Source organism: Mesitornis unicolor, unplaced genomic scaffold (genome assembly GCF_000695765.1).
Source record: "Mesitornis unicolor isolate BGI_N332 unplaced genomic scaffold, ASM69576v1 scaffold8781, whole genome shotgun sequence".
In the NCBI taxonomy this organism is placed as follows: domain Eukaryota; kingdom Metazoa; phylum Chordata; class Aves; order Mesitornithiformes; family Mesitornithidae; genus Mesitornis; species Mesitornis unicolor.
In genome coordinates, this window is record NW_010161651.1 from 40,969 (window position 1) to 56,443 (window position 15,475).

Genomic DNA, 15,475 nt, shown 5'->3' on the forward strand with positions numbered 1-15,475 from the left:
TAAACAATTCACCAAGGAAGAAGTAAGCTGTGTCATGTCAGTGCAGCTGGCACTAGAATGCTGAGGCTGAAAAGTGATAAAGACTTCCCAGACAAGAAGCAGGAACCAGAAGTTCTTGATTCCTGACAATTTATTTGTTTACTGGTTAAATCCTGCTTTTAGCTTTAAACTGTCAATTCATAAAATGAGAAAAAAAAAGGAGAAAATAGATTCTACCTATTTAATTCAAGTAATGAGGTAATATTTAGTATTTTAAAAAATTGTCAGTATTGAAACTCCCCCACGTAACTTTTTCTATATAATTTCTGCGCCTTTGAGGGGCAGATGATTTTTAGGCATAATATACTTTCCTATTTTCAGATTATCTTAATCTCACCGTTTTGTATATTCCTTCTTTCTCCTTTCTATTTTAAAAACATTCCTATATAATCAAACCAGCTTTGCTCTTTAGCAGCCTTTACCAGTCTGCTAGCAACTCTTTTTCTGAACTAAATCTGTGTAGGCTTTCCACTTTTCTTCATTAAAAAAAAAACACCCTACTTTTTGGATGTACAAATATTTCCCTGTGGCTGTGAGGTTTTTTTCTTTTTTTTTTAATTCTCTTATTTCAGAAAATTCCACTACCTTGATCTTAATTTACTCATGAGAGTCTTGACACCTGAAACCACCTTCATAATTTCTTTATAGTTTTTGTCACAAGAGGGCTGGTCACCGATATTTTTGAACAAATTATATTTGCATTAAAATTTGCCTGCCTTCCAAATAAAAATAATTATGAAGAATTATTCACTTTCCCTTTTTGAAAAGAACACTGTGGCATTGGAAATTTATCAAAATGGTATGAAAATGTATAGAAATTTATTGAAATTTGTCAAAGTCTGATAATTTTTTGATAAAAATTGTAATTAAAAATTGAAAAAAAAAACTGAAAAAGTGAAAAATGGGTTATTTTCTAAACCCTTAAAAACAACTTGGATATCTTTGTATGAATAAAGTTTTAAATATTTCAACCAGCTGTAACCATATAATAATTAAGACTGTATATAGCACTCTAAATTGGCATTATTAAAGCAGTAATAGAGCATTGCAGAGGAGCCTAAGAACACATCCTTATATTTTTTAAGCTTTCCACAAACCTTACAACTCTGTGTCTCGAGCTTATTTTCATCTGATTGCTTTTTTTATGGGTATTACCATCTAGATTTTGAATTTCATATCAGAGTGATAAAATTAAAAAAAAATAAAAATTTGTTAGGGTAAATGTACTTGGATACAAATGTAAAAGTAAAAATTGTACCTCTAACATTATAACAAGTACAATAATGATCCTCTGCAAATGTAAACAGAAGAAATGTTAACGGATGCCACTGATATTTTACAATTAATCCAACAGACTCCTCTTGGTTTGGCAGCTTCTAACTTGAACAAAATTCTTCCCAACTTAAAGTTGTTTGTTTTCTTTTTTAAAGACAAAAACCAAGATTTCTTCATTCTATATTAAATATTTCACTCCTTTCCATTATCTGAATGTGGGTATGTTACAAATTATTACCAGTAATGGAACCATCCAAATATTTTCTTTCCACAAATGGAAACATTAACATTTTCGTAGATGTTTTTAAACTTTTCAGTTCATCACAAAGGAGGTTTTAACCTGAGTTCATATATGTTTGTTTCCTCTTGTGTTAACTACCCCAAAAGTGCTACAAATGTATAGCTTGGTTAATACGTAAATAAGCATTAAATCAAGGACAGCCAAGTTCCTGGATTAATATTCAGGAGAAATGAAAACCATATTAGTCCAATCACATTTAGACAATTAGCCTTCTTATTCTGATTCTGTACTTCAGAAGTGGCTCATGTCTTTATGTGGACAAAGAACATAGAAACTGAAGAGGAATATTTATTTCTTCCAAAAGCACCAATATTTGGAAGCTTGAACGCCTTAAAGCCATAGCACTTGATTTTCTGAAACAGAAATGGGAATGGAGAGTTTGAAAGTCCCACCTGATTTCATTTCTAACACTGCACTCTTCTGGCTAAGGGATTCTCCTCCACTGAATGAAAAGGGTTGCCTCTGTTACACCATACTTCAGGCACTATTTGAAGTAGTTGAGTCCTGCCACCAGGAAAAACTTCTCCAGGAAAAGTTCAGAGTCCAGCACGGCGATGTGGGCAGCCCGGCCTATCAATGTGTTGGCGGTGTTCGGCAGAGCGTGGAACACATTGTGTCTGATCAAAGTGCAGTCCTTCGCCCCAATCAAAGGCTGAAGCAGGTTGTTAATCATTTCTGCATAAACAGGACCTGCAAAAGAGTTTAAATGTCACACCTACATGCCAAAACTGCCAGATCTCCTTTTTCCTTTCAGTACCACTTAATTACAGCCACAATGAGAAGGAAAATGGAAGTAAGGCCAAAATGCAAGAGATAGAAGTCCATTTCAAAGACCTGCCAAGTGCCAAGATGCTGTTAATCCAATGGAGGCACTGGCCATCATCTGAAGAGGTCTGCTGAAGCTGTTAGTATGAAAAGTGGGACACTCTTCAACATTTAGTCTTACTTCCTCTGTGGTGGAAGGAAATGCTCTTGTTTCCTTTAGGGGAAGAGGATTGGACTCACGCTGCCCATGTATTCAAATGCAAATGTGTCTGGCAAGACATAGATCTCCATTTCGGTTTCTCTGGGAAAGACGCAGGAAGGATATCATGCAGATAGTCAAGGAGTTTATAGGGCAAGAACAATGGCTCAGGAAACTCGTATGCATAAATGATTTACATTTGCCAATCTCTGATGGCATGACTCCTGATGCGCTTAACAGATTTTATTACAAACCAATATGATTTTAGATCTGCCACTTAAATTACCTGGCAGTCATCCAAACACCTGTGAAAACAAAGGGAAAAACTCCCTGACTTTGGATTTGCTGAGAGAGATTTCATTATGTGAAACACAGGTAGGACAATACTAGTAAATCAGTAGAATACGGACAAACATTGTCAAGAGCTATTTCTATTATCATCGTTAAAAAAAATAAATTAGAGGGATCAGTAAGAAGCAGTAAGAAACCTTTGATTATGACCTGATTGAAATTTGTTTTCATCAGGCAAAGCTTCTTAAAAAGCTTCTTTTATTGATTTCTGTCATTTCCTGTGGGAAGATGACACCTTCTTCCTTATCAGATAAACATTTGAGTTTTCATCATGCTGATGAAAAACCCTTCTAATGCAATGACCTCAGTTACACAAAAACACAACTCCTCAAAAGATTCGTAAATATAGAAAGGGTCTTAAACGTACCTGTGTGTCTGTCCTTAAGTGCATTTTTGCACATTTCTATTCTTGCTGAATGGAAGGGTACGTATCTGTCTTGGGGCGAGGCCACTAACACAACATTTTTGAAGTACTGAAGACCTGTGGCAAATACATTAAACGCATTTATTAAAAGGATGCACAGTGATAAGAACACATACAGTGTCAGCATGACTACTTCATGTTTAAACACATTTAAAATATAGAGTGCAAAATAGGTTATAATAATTAAAACATGCAACATAAGCTTAAAAAGATTCATAATAGCTTAAACCCATTTCTTCTGCTTCTGCAAACTAATTGTTGCTTAGCAACACAGGTTAATTTTATGTCAACAAAAATGCAAGAACTGTCTCTGTTCGAATAGGGGGTTTGATCAAAACCTTAATCTTGAAAATATTTATGCCTCTAAACACTGGAAACATGTGTGCAGCCCAGCTACAGTCAATGAGTCATTTTGGATAAATACGTGTTTACAGGAATGGGATTCACATTCAAATATAATGCAACAAATTAGTACAATTTTCAAACACAAGAGAAAGAGGGAACAGAAGAGGAACCAAGTTCACTGCTGTGATGTCATACTACTACCTCAGTGTTGAGGGAGCCTTGGGATCCAGTCCCTGCATTCAGCAGTCCCTTGACAAATGCACACTACTGGTACATGGACTAGAAACCAGGAATCCTCCCTCTTCCCTGGAGGCATCAGGGCCACTGATGGACTGTAGAAACAAGGCCCCACTGTTTGTCTTGTCTGTGGTCTCTTGAGACAGCCATCATCCACATGGAGCAGAAAAGTAGGAAAATGGACACAGATGATCTAGTCTACTAGTCCAGAGAGTATCCTGAACTCAGAAGAGCTGTGGGTTTGATCTTAATTTTTCCCTCACCATTATGGGAAAGTAGCCCAGAAGCAAGTCCTTTGATCTCTAGATTTTCATAGACAAGTTGACCATCACCACCACAAAGAAAAGTCCTCCTGGCTACCTTTACTAAGCCTGGCTGAAGCTATCTATCATTTTATTCTTGTGCAATCAAACCAACTGAGTTTGTGACTTCAGTCTGAGGTAAAAGGTAGGAGAAGCAACAGTGAGCATTACCACATCTAAAATCTTATGTAAAGAGGTTCAGTAGGTAATAGGTTTTATTTTTTCATTCAAGACACAAGCACAGGGAACATTTAAAGAGACTGAAAAGTAGCAGGGACTTCTACTTTATGAATGAAGTCAGAAATTGCTGGAGACTCAAAGAGTTATCTGGGAAAGTAGGCACGACACTGTTTCTGATATTTTTACCTCTGTAGATTCTCTCAACTACTTTTGGGAGCAGGGTGCTAGAATAGGGGCACCTCTATTTTGACTGAGTATGCCAGCTACTATATTCACATTTGGACCTACCTACCTCTTTAGATGCTTCACCTAAGCATCTACCTGGATGGTTATGACTTTATAGACAACCCTCTTCACATTTACATTTCTGCTTTCTGCTTTTGCAGGTACAAAATCTTCATTTACAGCCTATCTACCCAGCTAACAGACAACAAATTACTTTGACTCACAACACGTGCTTAGGAATTCTTTGTTTAGGAAGTTACGATGTAAACTTTCTGTGTTGACTCAATTTTATTTGAACTTGACAGTAATAAAGCAGACATCAACTGTACTCCACAGAAATGAGAGCCAGAAAATCAAAGAGAAAATTGAAATAAGGAAATTAAAATAATCCAAAATATAGCAGCTTTCTCTCATTGATTATGCAATGTAGTTTGTTCATAAAATTATTAAACAGCTTTGTGTCTGCCAGACTAAGAATTAAGAAGTTCTATTTATCTTAATATAGTCTTTGTTTCCTATTAGCAATGTACTATGATAAAAAAATAATTATCAAGTAGTGACCTTGTGGCTACATACTTAGCACTAGTTTGCTTACACACAGTATTAAAAATAACTCTTAAAGGAAAGCATTTGCTTGAACAGAAGGATCATGCTTGCTTTCTTTTCTTAAGAAAAGCCTGATTTATTTCATTTATTCATGACAGACTGAGGAAGGGGTAAAAAGATTTCTATGTAGACATCATTTTTACAGTGTGAGGCCATACATCTTTCTCTGTAGTAAAAGGATGTCACAATAGACATAAATAAAATTTGCTCTTCATCTCACAAAGTCATATTTCTTGGAGACAAGACATGTTAAACTTCAAAAAAATAATAAAAAGGGAAAAATGGTTTTCATCTAGTAGTATAAACTAAGCAATGGTGGCCTGTCAAGAATGATATTTCTTGCTTGCAGAATATAAACTTAGGTGCATATTTACTACAGCATGAAGGTCTTATTGAGTGCTAACAGTTTAGCAAATATATTCACTGATAACTGGCACAGAAAAAAGACCCAGATAGAATAGATGCTAGATTTTAGACAGAGCAGCCCTGTTTGAAAGCAAGAGTGTTTAAAGAAAGATCATTAAAAAAATGCAGATTTCCTTTACTCCCTTCACATGGCAGTCCAGCACAATCCTTTGGAATAGCCCTTGATGTTCACACAGCCATATCAAGCCCTACTCACCCGTTTTTTGGCTGAGCTGGTAGAGGAAACACTTGCGCAGATCCGCATTGTCCCTGAAGGTCAGTTGCAAAAGTGACCCTGACTTTTTCAACTTCTGCATGAGCCATAGCCCTGGAATGAGAATCAGTGTGTATTTTTATCCTGTTTGATAAATATCAAACAAGTGGATTAAGGATATCTGCCTACAGTAAGGGTAACACTGTAACTCAACATAATCTTTGTTTCCTCTTATACTGCTAATCATCAGATCATTCATGTCATGGTAGAGAAAATACTCAGGAAGGGTGAATTGTGGGACCTTCCATTCTCATAGCACTCTGTCTTTTTCAGCCTTGAACATTTCTCTCTTTATTGGCAGCATAGAAAGAAGTGGAAAAATACAGTGTAAGCAAGGTAATCTCTCACTGCTGCACACCTCTGGATTTTCCTGGGAGCACTGGGCTGGACGTTGTAGTAGATAGCGTTAACCCTTCTCATTGCAACTTTTTCTGTGTATCACAGAATCACAGAATATTAGGAGTTGGAAGGCACCTCAAAAGATCATCCAGTCCAACCTCCCTGCCAGAGCAGGATCACCCAGACCAGGTCACACAGGAACACATCCAGGTGGGTTTTGAATGTCTGCAGAGAAGGAGACTCCACAACCTCTCTGGGCAGCCTGGTCCAGTGCTCTGTCATCCACACAGTAAAGAAGTTTCACCTTATATTCACATGGAACCTCCTATGCTCCTACTTGCTCCCATTTCCCCTTGTACTATCATTGGACATCAGAGAGAAGAGCCTGGCTTCTTCCTCCTGACATTCGCCCTTTATAAATTTATAAACATTAATGAGGTCACCCCTCAGTCTCCTCCAAGCTAAAAAGACCCAGCTGCCTCAGCCACTCCTCATAAGGGAGATGCTCCACTCCCTCAATCATCTTTGTGGCTCTGCGCTGGACTCTCTCCAGCAGTTCCCTGTCCTTCTTGAACTGAGGGGCCCAGAACTGAACACAACATTCCAGATGTGGTCTCACCAGGGCAGAGTAGAGGGGAAGGAGAACCTCTCTGACCTACTAACCACACCTCTTCTAATACACCCTTCTTGGCCACAAGGGCATATTGCTGGCTCAATAAGTAAGTGTAAATTTGAAGTCTTCAGGAAATATTTTCCACAGCTTTAGTGTACAAGTCATGTTGTTATGAGTTATTGCAACCTCCATGTTATTGCAAGCTCCATGTTATTGCACTCTGCCATGGACTTCAGCCAGCCATGGCTTTCCCAGGAACTCTTACCTGTACTAACCAACGTACTGTTGTTGTAAAGGGTTCCCAGGTGAGGCCCAGAAAGGGACAGGAAGGTATGTAACTTGTTGAGGTAATAGCGAAACCTGGGACGAGTTAGTACAGATCGAATAATGACGTTACCAAGTGAATGTCCAATAAAACTGTTGGGAAAGAAAGAGTTACATTAACACAAAGGCCATCTGTATTATATTTAAATTAAACATAAGGGTGGCAGAAATTGTTTTTGTGGGGAACTCTTTCAGTAACATTCTTTAGTTACAATTTCACATTTTTTTCAGCCTGGTATATACTCTTTCATCTATAACAATGTCAAAATTCATCTTACTGATTCAATGGTCATTTCACTGAATGTTGCACACGTAACTCAAACAGTTACAGACTATTAACTGTCAGATCACTTACCTTATTCGGGATATGGAGAGGTTGTACAATTGGATATGCTGAATAATTTCATCCAATAATCGGTCAGTCATTGTATCAAAATCAGCAAAAGTATCAGTCTGGTGAAAAATTGAATGAGTCAATGAATAAAATATATTGCACTTATTGGAGACTGACGTTAGTTTCAAAGTAAATTGCAAACAAAAACATAACCAGTCCAATTTTTCTTTATATATTCTCAAGGAGGAAGGAGGGAGGATTTTTCTGTCTCCAGGTACTTGTACAGTATTGAAGTTCTCCTTTGAAAACAGTCATGAAGTTTCACTTTAAGTTTATTAGCAAATAGCTTCCAACTAATATTGCAAACTTATTCAGGTTCAAGTATTTTCTATCTCACATAGTATCAAGAGTAACAACAATACCATGGGTCAGTATAGGTTTCATAGCCATCATTATAGCCCATGTGGATATTCGCTGTCTTCCTTGAGCTTGTACATAAGGCAAAATTTTCTGCCATAGCATCTCTTTGAGCCTATATTGTGTCTTTTAGCTTCAAGTATAAAACCTGAGGATTCAAATTAGGACTACAGTAACCTTAAACTTTGTAGAGCATGGAAATATGGCCCTCTAGAAGGTAATCCATACTTTAAGGGGATTAAATTACTCTCGTTGTTGTTCCTATTCTTTACCAACTGTGCCTCTAACTTCAGCATATGTCATGATGGGATAAACCTGGACATACAATTTGTTAATAGTAAGATTAACAATATTACACTGCGTGATTCCAGAGTCATAAGTATGATGTTAAAGCAGCCTGAATTGAAACTGCTGATGCTCAGCCACTTTAAAGACCATACTCTGCACATGGAATTTAACAGATTATTACAATAAAATAATTTACAGCATTATACACTGCTGATGTGCAATCACAAAATTATTTGGCCATCTTAATGAAATGCCATGTGTTTGTTATTCAACAGTTATCAGTAAGAGAATGAGTTCTAGAGAGAGACAAACAATTTGTTGTTTGCAACAGCACTGCAAAACAAATAATATATTGTCCAGTCTATACAACTGCAGGCAGATCTTATTCAGAACCGTGTCATTTGGCAATCCAACAGGACTCTAAATCAAATTTGTAACTAACGAGATGCCACAAAAACAATAATCACATGTTGGAACAGCTTTTCAGAGCAAATATATCAGTAATTAATGCTTTTGTGACACAACTCATCTTGCTAATTGCAGCTCTTGCAAAGGAAAACATGAGCATATTCACTTTGCAATACGGCCTTAAAATAAATGTTCTCATAAACTACAACATTGCACTAACCTCCTGTCTGTTGGTTTTATCTTTGCTGAAAACTAATTATTTCCTCCTATCCTCATTATCCCAAATCTTTCAGGTTGTTTAAAACTGGAAGAATACCAGCCTGGACGTTAATCATAAACAAAACACACGGAGCATCATATTTCACCTGGTTACAGCTCCATCTTCTAGTATCATCTCAGCCTGACAGAGCTTGTCAAATGTATGACAAATGAATTCCTAAAAAAAGGGACTTGTATTCAGTGTGATTCTACCAGTGGGGAAAAGAGGCATGACAGAAAGCTTTACAGGATGCAAACAGTCATCAAACAACATGGGTCCTGTTTCCAGTGGCATAGGAATTTCCTCAACTTCCCAGACTATAAGAGCACTAAAAGTTCCCATTATGGGCTCTGAACAATGTTGTATGATGTTTCATCCTCTGCAAACATGAGAAGGGGCTTTGATGCAAGTCTGAAGTGATCTTAATATTTTCATCTTGCTCACATTCACTGTGTAGGTTTGCTGCTGACAGAGATGTGCACTGGAAGGTGGCAAGTTCAGAGACTGACACAGACTGGCCACTTCAAAATATAAAAGCTGTTGAACAAAGAAGGTTGGAGAGTTTCTACTCAAGTTTCTCAGCTGCTCATAAATCAGAATAATGTTTATGACTGGGCACTAGAAATCCTTATCTTGTGCATAAAGTTAGGCCTCTGTGTCATAAATATGGGTTCGCTGCAGAGCAAAGCACAGAATTCATTCCTGTTTCTCTGCCTAGACTAGCAATGAATTTTTCTGGAAGACATTTCTTTATCATTCAAGGAAATAAATCAGCAGCAAAGGAAGCTGAAAACTCCTGCTGGATACTCCACATCCTCCAGAGAATTTAGCATCCCTAAACTTGCCGCTTTCCATTGGTGCTCAGTCACCTAGCAGAGGCACCAGGCTGCTAAGTTTGCAAACTCTCAGCATAAATAAATTTACTTCTTCTAATATCTAATCCTGTAAGTGCTAATGTCGTTGACTTTGCCATTAATGCTAGGAATATTTTCTGGTGGGTTTGAATACCCCATCAAATTAGACAGGAACAAGATCAGGTCTTTGCACTAAATATCACCTTAAATTCCCTGAATTCCTCAGTGCTTTTGATTCATTCAGATGGTGAAAAAGCTTTACTGAAGGCTTTGTTTCAGCAATGGCAACAGCTTGTAGCAGTTCTAAAGACTGACAGACATTAGCTCTGTTCTACCTGATTTCTTTCAGACATTAGGAAGTCCAGTTTTCCACCAGGGAGTCCCAGTTCTATAAAAGTCTTTACCAGACGCAGATCCGCACTGTTACCTAGAAATAAATGGTACTTTATAAGATGTAATTCAAGAGAAAAATAACTAATACAGAGTCAGTTTAATACATTCCACTTCCTACAAACCTTAACACCAGGAAGCTCTTGCTAAGTGTTGCTAAGACAGCTCACCACACCATAGGATCATGCTTTGAAACAGTGGGAGAGCAAGAATACCCACAGCCTGAGCATCGTAAGGCTGGACCTGACCTCCTGCTGCTGGGGACTGCATAAATGGGGGGACAAAAGGGCAAAGATCTGGCCCAGAATAACTCTGCTGAGCAGTGGTAAGACAAAAAGACTAAAAGCTGAGATCTGTTCTTCCAACTTCGCAGCTGGTGAGACTCCCTGGGGGACATCACAGCCCTGCCAGGGACCTCAGCACGTGTGCTGGGGTATAGGGCTGTGCCTTCAGATGCAGAGTAGCCTGCCTCTCTGTATTCACATACAACGCTGAAATAATATATTCATATTAATAATATATGTATGAATAATACATATATATTTGGGAGGTGGCCAATTCCATGCAAGGAAGTTCCAAGGTCTTCTGAAGTGTTTGACTGGAAAAGGAGGTACTGCCACTGTATGGTGAACAGTAAAGGGTCCTTGCTCAAGCCAGGGAGTTTGTTTCACATTTTTCTGAGAATGCCTGAGATTTCAGTCTCTATCTTTCTTTCTCTGCAATTTCAGGGTTAAAATCTACATATTTCCCATTGATATTAACAATTTTTCAAGAAAAGTTTCAATTTTAATGTATCTGTTTTCTGCTTAGAAACCATGCACGTAAAAAAATCCAGGCCATGTTTCCTCTACAATTAATAATAGTTTTTATTCTCCCACTTTCCAAAGACATCTACTACCTACTCTATAACAGCGTGAGTGTGGGGGTTAAATAATGTTTTCATTCTAGTGACATAGTGAAAAATAACCAGGCATCTGCAGAAAGATGAGTTATTGTAATGTACTCCTCTTGTAGACAGAAGGACTGATGTGCTTTTATTTTTCTGTCTAAAAAACAACAAAAAGTTGCAGCAGCAATATCTTAAAACAAATATTTAATATTCTTCTAGATCCTTTATTGCAATGGACTGAATAATATAATAAGGACCAAACACTTAGCTAAGATAGACACTTTCCTTAAGACTATCTGTTCTTTCATACATGCTGAACAGAGGTCCTTTTTTCTGTTTATACCAAAATAACCTGCAAACAGCAATTTCTTCTGGCCTTACCATCCAATCCATGGACACAGACAACCAGGTGAATTCCATCTTCCAAATTTTCTTCCTCTTCCTCTGGTGGAAAATATGGGATATCAGAAGCTAGTACGGATAAGTCACTGTACAGAAATCCTTCAATCTTCATTTCTTTTTTAAAATTTTCTTTGGCCTGATAAAAACTGGAGAATACATTAATTAATCACAGTAGAACTGGGTGTTCAACAACAAACCTTCAAACTAGAAATGAGAAGCTGGCATCTTCAGGAAGCTACGTTTGCAACTTTCAAGTAGAGACCTGAATACAATTCTTTATCTATTCTCATTGAAAGAAATCAGGATGCAGGGAAGAAAATCTGTTTCTGAGTGATTTGGCTACATACAGGGAGAACCTAAAGCCCTTTAGCACCTCACATCTGTCAGAGGAATAAATGACTTACAGAAAATAGTCTTATAGTGGTCCATAACAGTAAGATACAGAATTAGCAATTCTGCATCCTAACAACATCATTAGCTGTATAGATACTGAAACGAAAACTGTATCATTTTGCTAGCATCAGATGCATTTATGAACTGGTAGGAGTTGTTCTCCCCATTCCTCAGGCTGGGAGTTTAAGGAGGCACTTCATATGGCAGATATTTTTTTTGGTTGGTTTCAGGCTCTTTTTGGGGTTGGACTAGATGATCTTTAAAGGTCTCTTCCAACCAATACATTCTATGTTTCTATGATTCACTCCATAGACCTGGAGGCCCCGGATTCATGTGTGTGAATATATGCTTACACATTCCGCTTTACAAAAAAGGAGCAAATTGTCTACTTAGATTAAGCAGGACTTACAGCAAGGTCTATAAAATCAAACTCAAGATGCTTTATAAAAAATTAAAATAGAGCCTCGGGTAGGAAATGAATGCACATGGAGAGTGCCAACATTTTGGGCAGTTATCATAGAATGGTTTTAGTTTGAAAAGACCTTTAAGATCATCAAGTCCAACCATCAGGGATGGATTGAGAAATTCCCATGCTTCTGTTTTCTTTCAGAACAGCAGAGACACCAGAATATACCAGAAGTATGTATGTTCTATCATGTCAATCTGTGAAATGGACCAGTGTGAAACTAAGTCCACAAGGTGGCACTTTTGCTATGGGCAATGAAGCAAGAAAAAAGTTACTGCCTCTTCTTCAGCTACCCAGGATGCCAATTCTCCCATTTTTCCAGTTTGAGAAGCTGAAGCTGAGACCCTACCAGCCAATCTGTGCTCCTGCTTCATAGTTTATTTAATGAGTACATTTATTTACGCATAAGAGAAAAACAAGTTATGGCACTCCCATAGTGAACCGACTACCTGTGATCAGTACCCAAGTCTGGGTAACCTTGACTTCATGAAGAAGGGGCAGATCTTAAACACTATTTAGACACCTAAATCTTACTGATTTTCATAAGGATTAAGGATCTAATGTCTTTGATGATCCTGGTCTCTCTGTGTTTTCATCCTTCCTGTCTATGTAATTTTTTATTCTATATAAACCATTTGTCTATTTTGATCATTTATTTTGGATGTCTCTAAATGCAAGCATACCCTATGCTTACTGTATTAGGGCCCTGAACTTTGTCAGGGTGTCTTGGCATTATAGTAACACTAAGGAAGAAAGTAATTAGATAGCCTTACTTCAGCATCCTTTCATTGGTCTCTTCTTCCACTTCATTTGAATTCGAAGAGACAACTCCAAAAGAGCCCAGAGGCTGGCGTGTGATGGGGAAGGCAGCCTGCTTTGCAGAGAAGCCGACCATAGCAGGAGTCTCTTTGAGCACAGAAGAAAAGGGAAGACACGTAGCTGTGCAAGAGACGGACAGGTTGACCACATCAACAGCCTTTCTGCTTTCCAGTGCTACTCCCTCCGTCGTTGCCAAATGAAACCCAGTGCCATTAGCCAGAGGTTTATGCTCTTGACTCTCAGGTTCCTGAGAATATTCAGCCTGGTGGGATTCTGTTGCAGGATCTCCGGAGGCAAGCGAGTCATTGAGCTCAATTTCTTGTAACCCTTGCATTTCTGCATATGCTGCTGGGCTCTCATCAGCAAGAGAGCTACCACACTCTCCTTGCACTGAGCCAAATTCAGTTGAGGTCTCCGAAGGAGCTGGAACAGGATAGCAAAAATCTGGTACCAGCTTTATGCTTTGTGATAAACTTTCTTTTCCTGAAGTTCCGCTACTGGAGTAGAAACTTTGTTGTATTTTTAAACTGTCTGGCTTAAGTTCATCCTTTGGATCCTTGATGCATGTATCAAACTTATCTATATTTTTGTCCAAGTAATTACAAGCCCTTGGTGTTTTTAAGCTGCACTCACCACTGGTCTCCAGTGATTGACATTCAGAGACATTATCTCTGAGCTGCTTTGGACAAACAGGTAGTCTTGAACTTTCCAAACTACAGTAAGTCTCTGAAAAACCTTCTTTCTCCTCCTCCTCTTGTAACTCAGTGTTACTGCTACTGTGTATGTTAGAAGGCTTGGGATGTCCTCTTGGTTCTATTTGTCCACTTTCAGTGGTGATTTGACACCCAGAAAAGTCCACAACTAATTGTCCGTCTCCAACCTCCGTTTCCATGCAACTTGTTAACTTTCCTCCTGAATATCCTGAGGTTGCTTCTCTATGTTTTGATATGTCCACCTCCTCTGTAGGCTCTTCTGGGCTACTGATCTGAGGAGCTGAGACAGATTTGGTCAGCTTGGTAAGCTCCACTTCCCTCTCCTCTTCCTCAAAGGGCAAAGAGCTAATGGATGTGAGCGATGCTTGGATCCCACTGGGTAAGCTGGTATTGCTTTCTGTGTGGCCACCCTCCAGGGAATTTCGGTGGATGGCGTGTCTCCGTACCAAGTGGTGCAGGATCTCTCGATCACTGGGCAGCTCCAGTGCCCGGCTACGAGCATCAGACCATGCCACTGAGCTTGGTTCACTTTCAATGCCTGAATCAGATATTATAGAGGAGGATCTCTTTATAACCCCTGACATCTGGGTAAAATCTTCACACTCCTCACCTCGTTGCTCCTTTGTCAACAATTTCACTTCAAAGCTGTGGGTGGGCAAAGCTTTCAAAACAGGGAGCAGAGTCTTGGTGTCTGGATCTCCTGTTTTTTCAAGACTGGTTAATTCATTCAGTGCAAGCTCAGATGAAGTGAAATGATTCTTAGGATGACCAGATTTGGTTTTTTCATGTTTTTCAGTCCTGTCTTCCAAGCCATTGGTTCCACGTGCTCCACACTCATACTGAGCACTGACAATTAACACAGGCTCACTTCTGTGGGAATCCTTATTGCTAGGTTCCATATCTTCATAGGTAACATCCGCTGCAAGTCTATTGTCTTTTATTAAAACTTCCTCGGATGTTTTAAAGTCATCTGATGTGCATTCTGTATTGCCTGGCTCTGAGTCAGAAGTAGTTTCCTTACTCAAAACAAAAATATTTTCGTGTTTCCTTTGGCCTTCTTTGTTCACTGTACATACCTGAGAGGTGGAGTGCTGGTTTAAACCCTTAGCTGTAGAAGCAGCACCTTCAGTACACCTGTACATGCAGGAGGGATTCCCATTTATCCTGTCTGTGTGTATTACCAGAGTACCTTTACCAAAGTCTCCTTTCATTACTCCAGTGGCATCATTTGATGTCAAATCTTCATTTTCATCTGTTACATCCATTTGGGTATTTGCAGGAACCTCAAAATCTGGGAAAACTTCCAAATTCTGATCTGAAAGAAAGAAAACAAAAAGAAGTGGTACCTGCAAGAACACTACAAATTACCCCAAGGTGATGTGGGACTTAGAAAAATTATTGTAAGGCTTAAAAAGGTATGTATTTTTATATTAAATAAATTACACATACATTAGAGGTATATTACAAATGCAAATGCCAGAGTACCTTTATCTAGAATTGTACTCACTATACAATTATACTTAGGCTAAAGAAAACAATATAAATAAAATATACTTTCCTCAGTATAATTTTCTTTGAACTGCTGATTTCTACAGCATAGGTAAGCAAAATTGAACTGATACTTCTTTGTATTCCTGCT

General features: G+C 38.4%; 1 protein-coding gene across 1 annotated transcript in view; it reads right to left on the reverse strand.

Moving 5' to 3' along the window:
• Positions 1-2,099: 2,099 nt before the first annotated feature.
• The window catches only part of FAM135B (family with sequence similarity 135, member B), a 14,412-nt gene continuing 1,036 nt past the window's right edge, over positions 2,100-15,475 (reverse strand). Inside the window, exons 2-9 of the mRNA XM_010193395.1 lie at positions 13,078-15,151; positions 11,425-11,591; positions 10,100-10,191; positions 7,560-7,657; positions 7,146-7,297; positions 5,872-5,982; positions 3,298-3,411; positions 2,100-2,305 (exon numbers count right to left, since the gene is read on the reverse strand). Coding sequence (XP_010191697.1) covers positions 2,100-2,305; positions 3,298-3,411; positions 5,872-5,982; positions 7,146-7,297; positions 7,560-7,657; positions 10,100-10,191; positions 11,425-11,591; positions 13,078-15,151 — 3,014 coding nt within the window. The remainder of the gene's footprint in view (positions 2,306-3,297; positions 3,412-5,871; positions 5,983-7,145; positions 7,298-7,559; positions 7,658-10,099; positions 10,192-11,424; positions 11,592-13,077; positions 15,152-15,475) is intronic.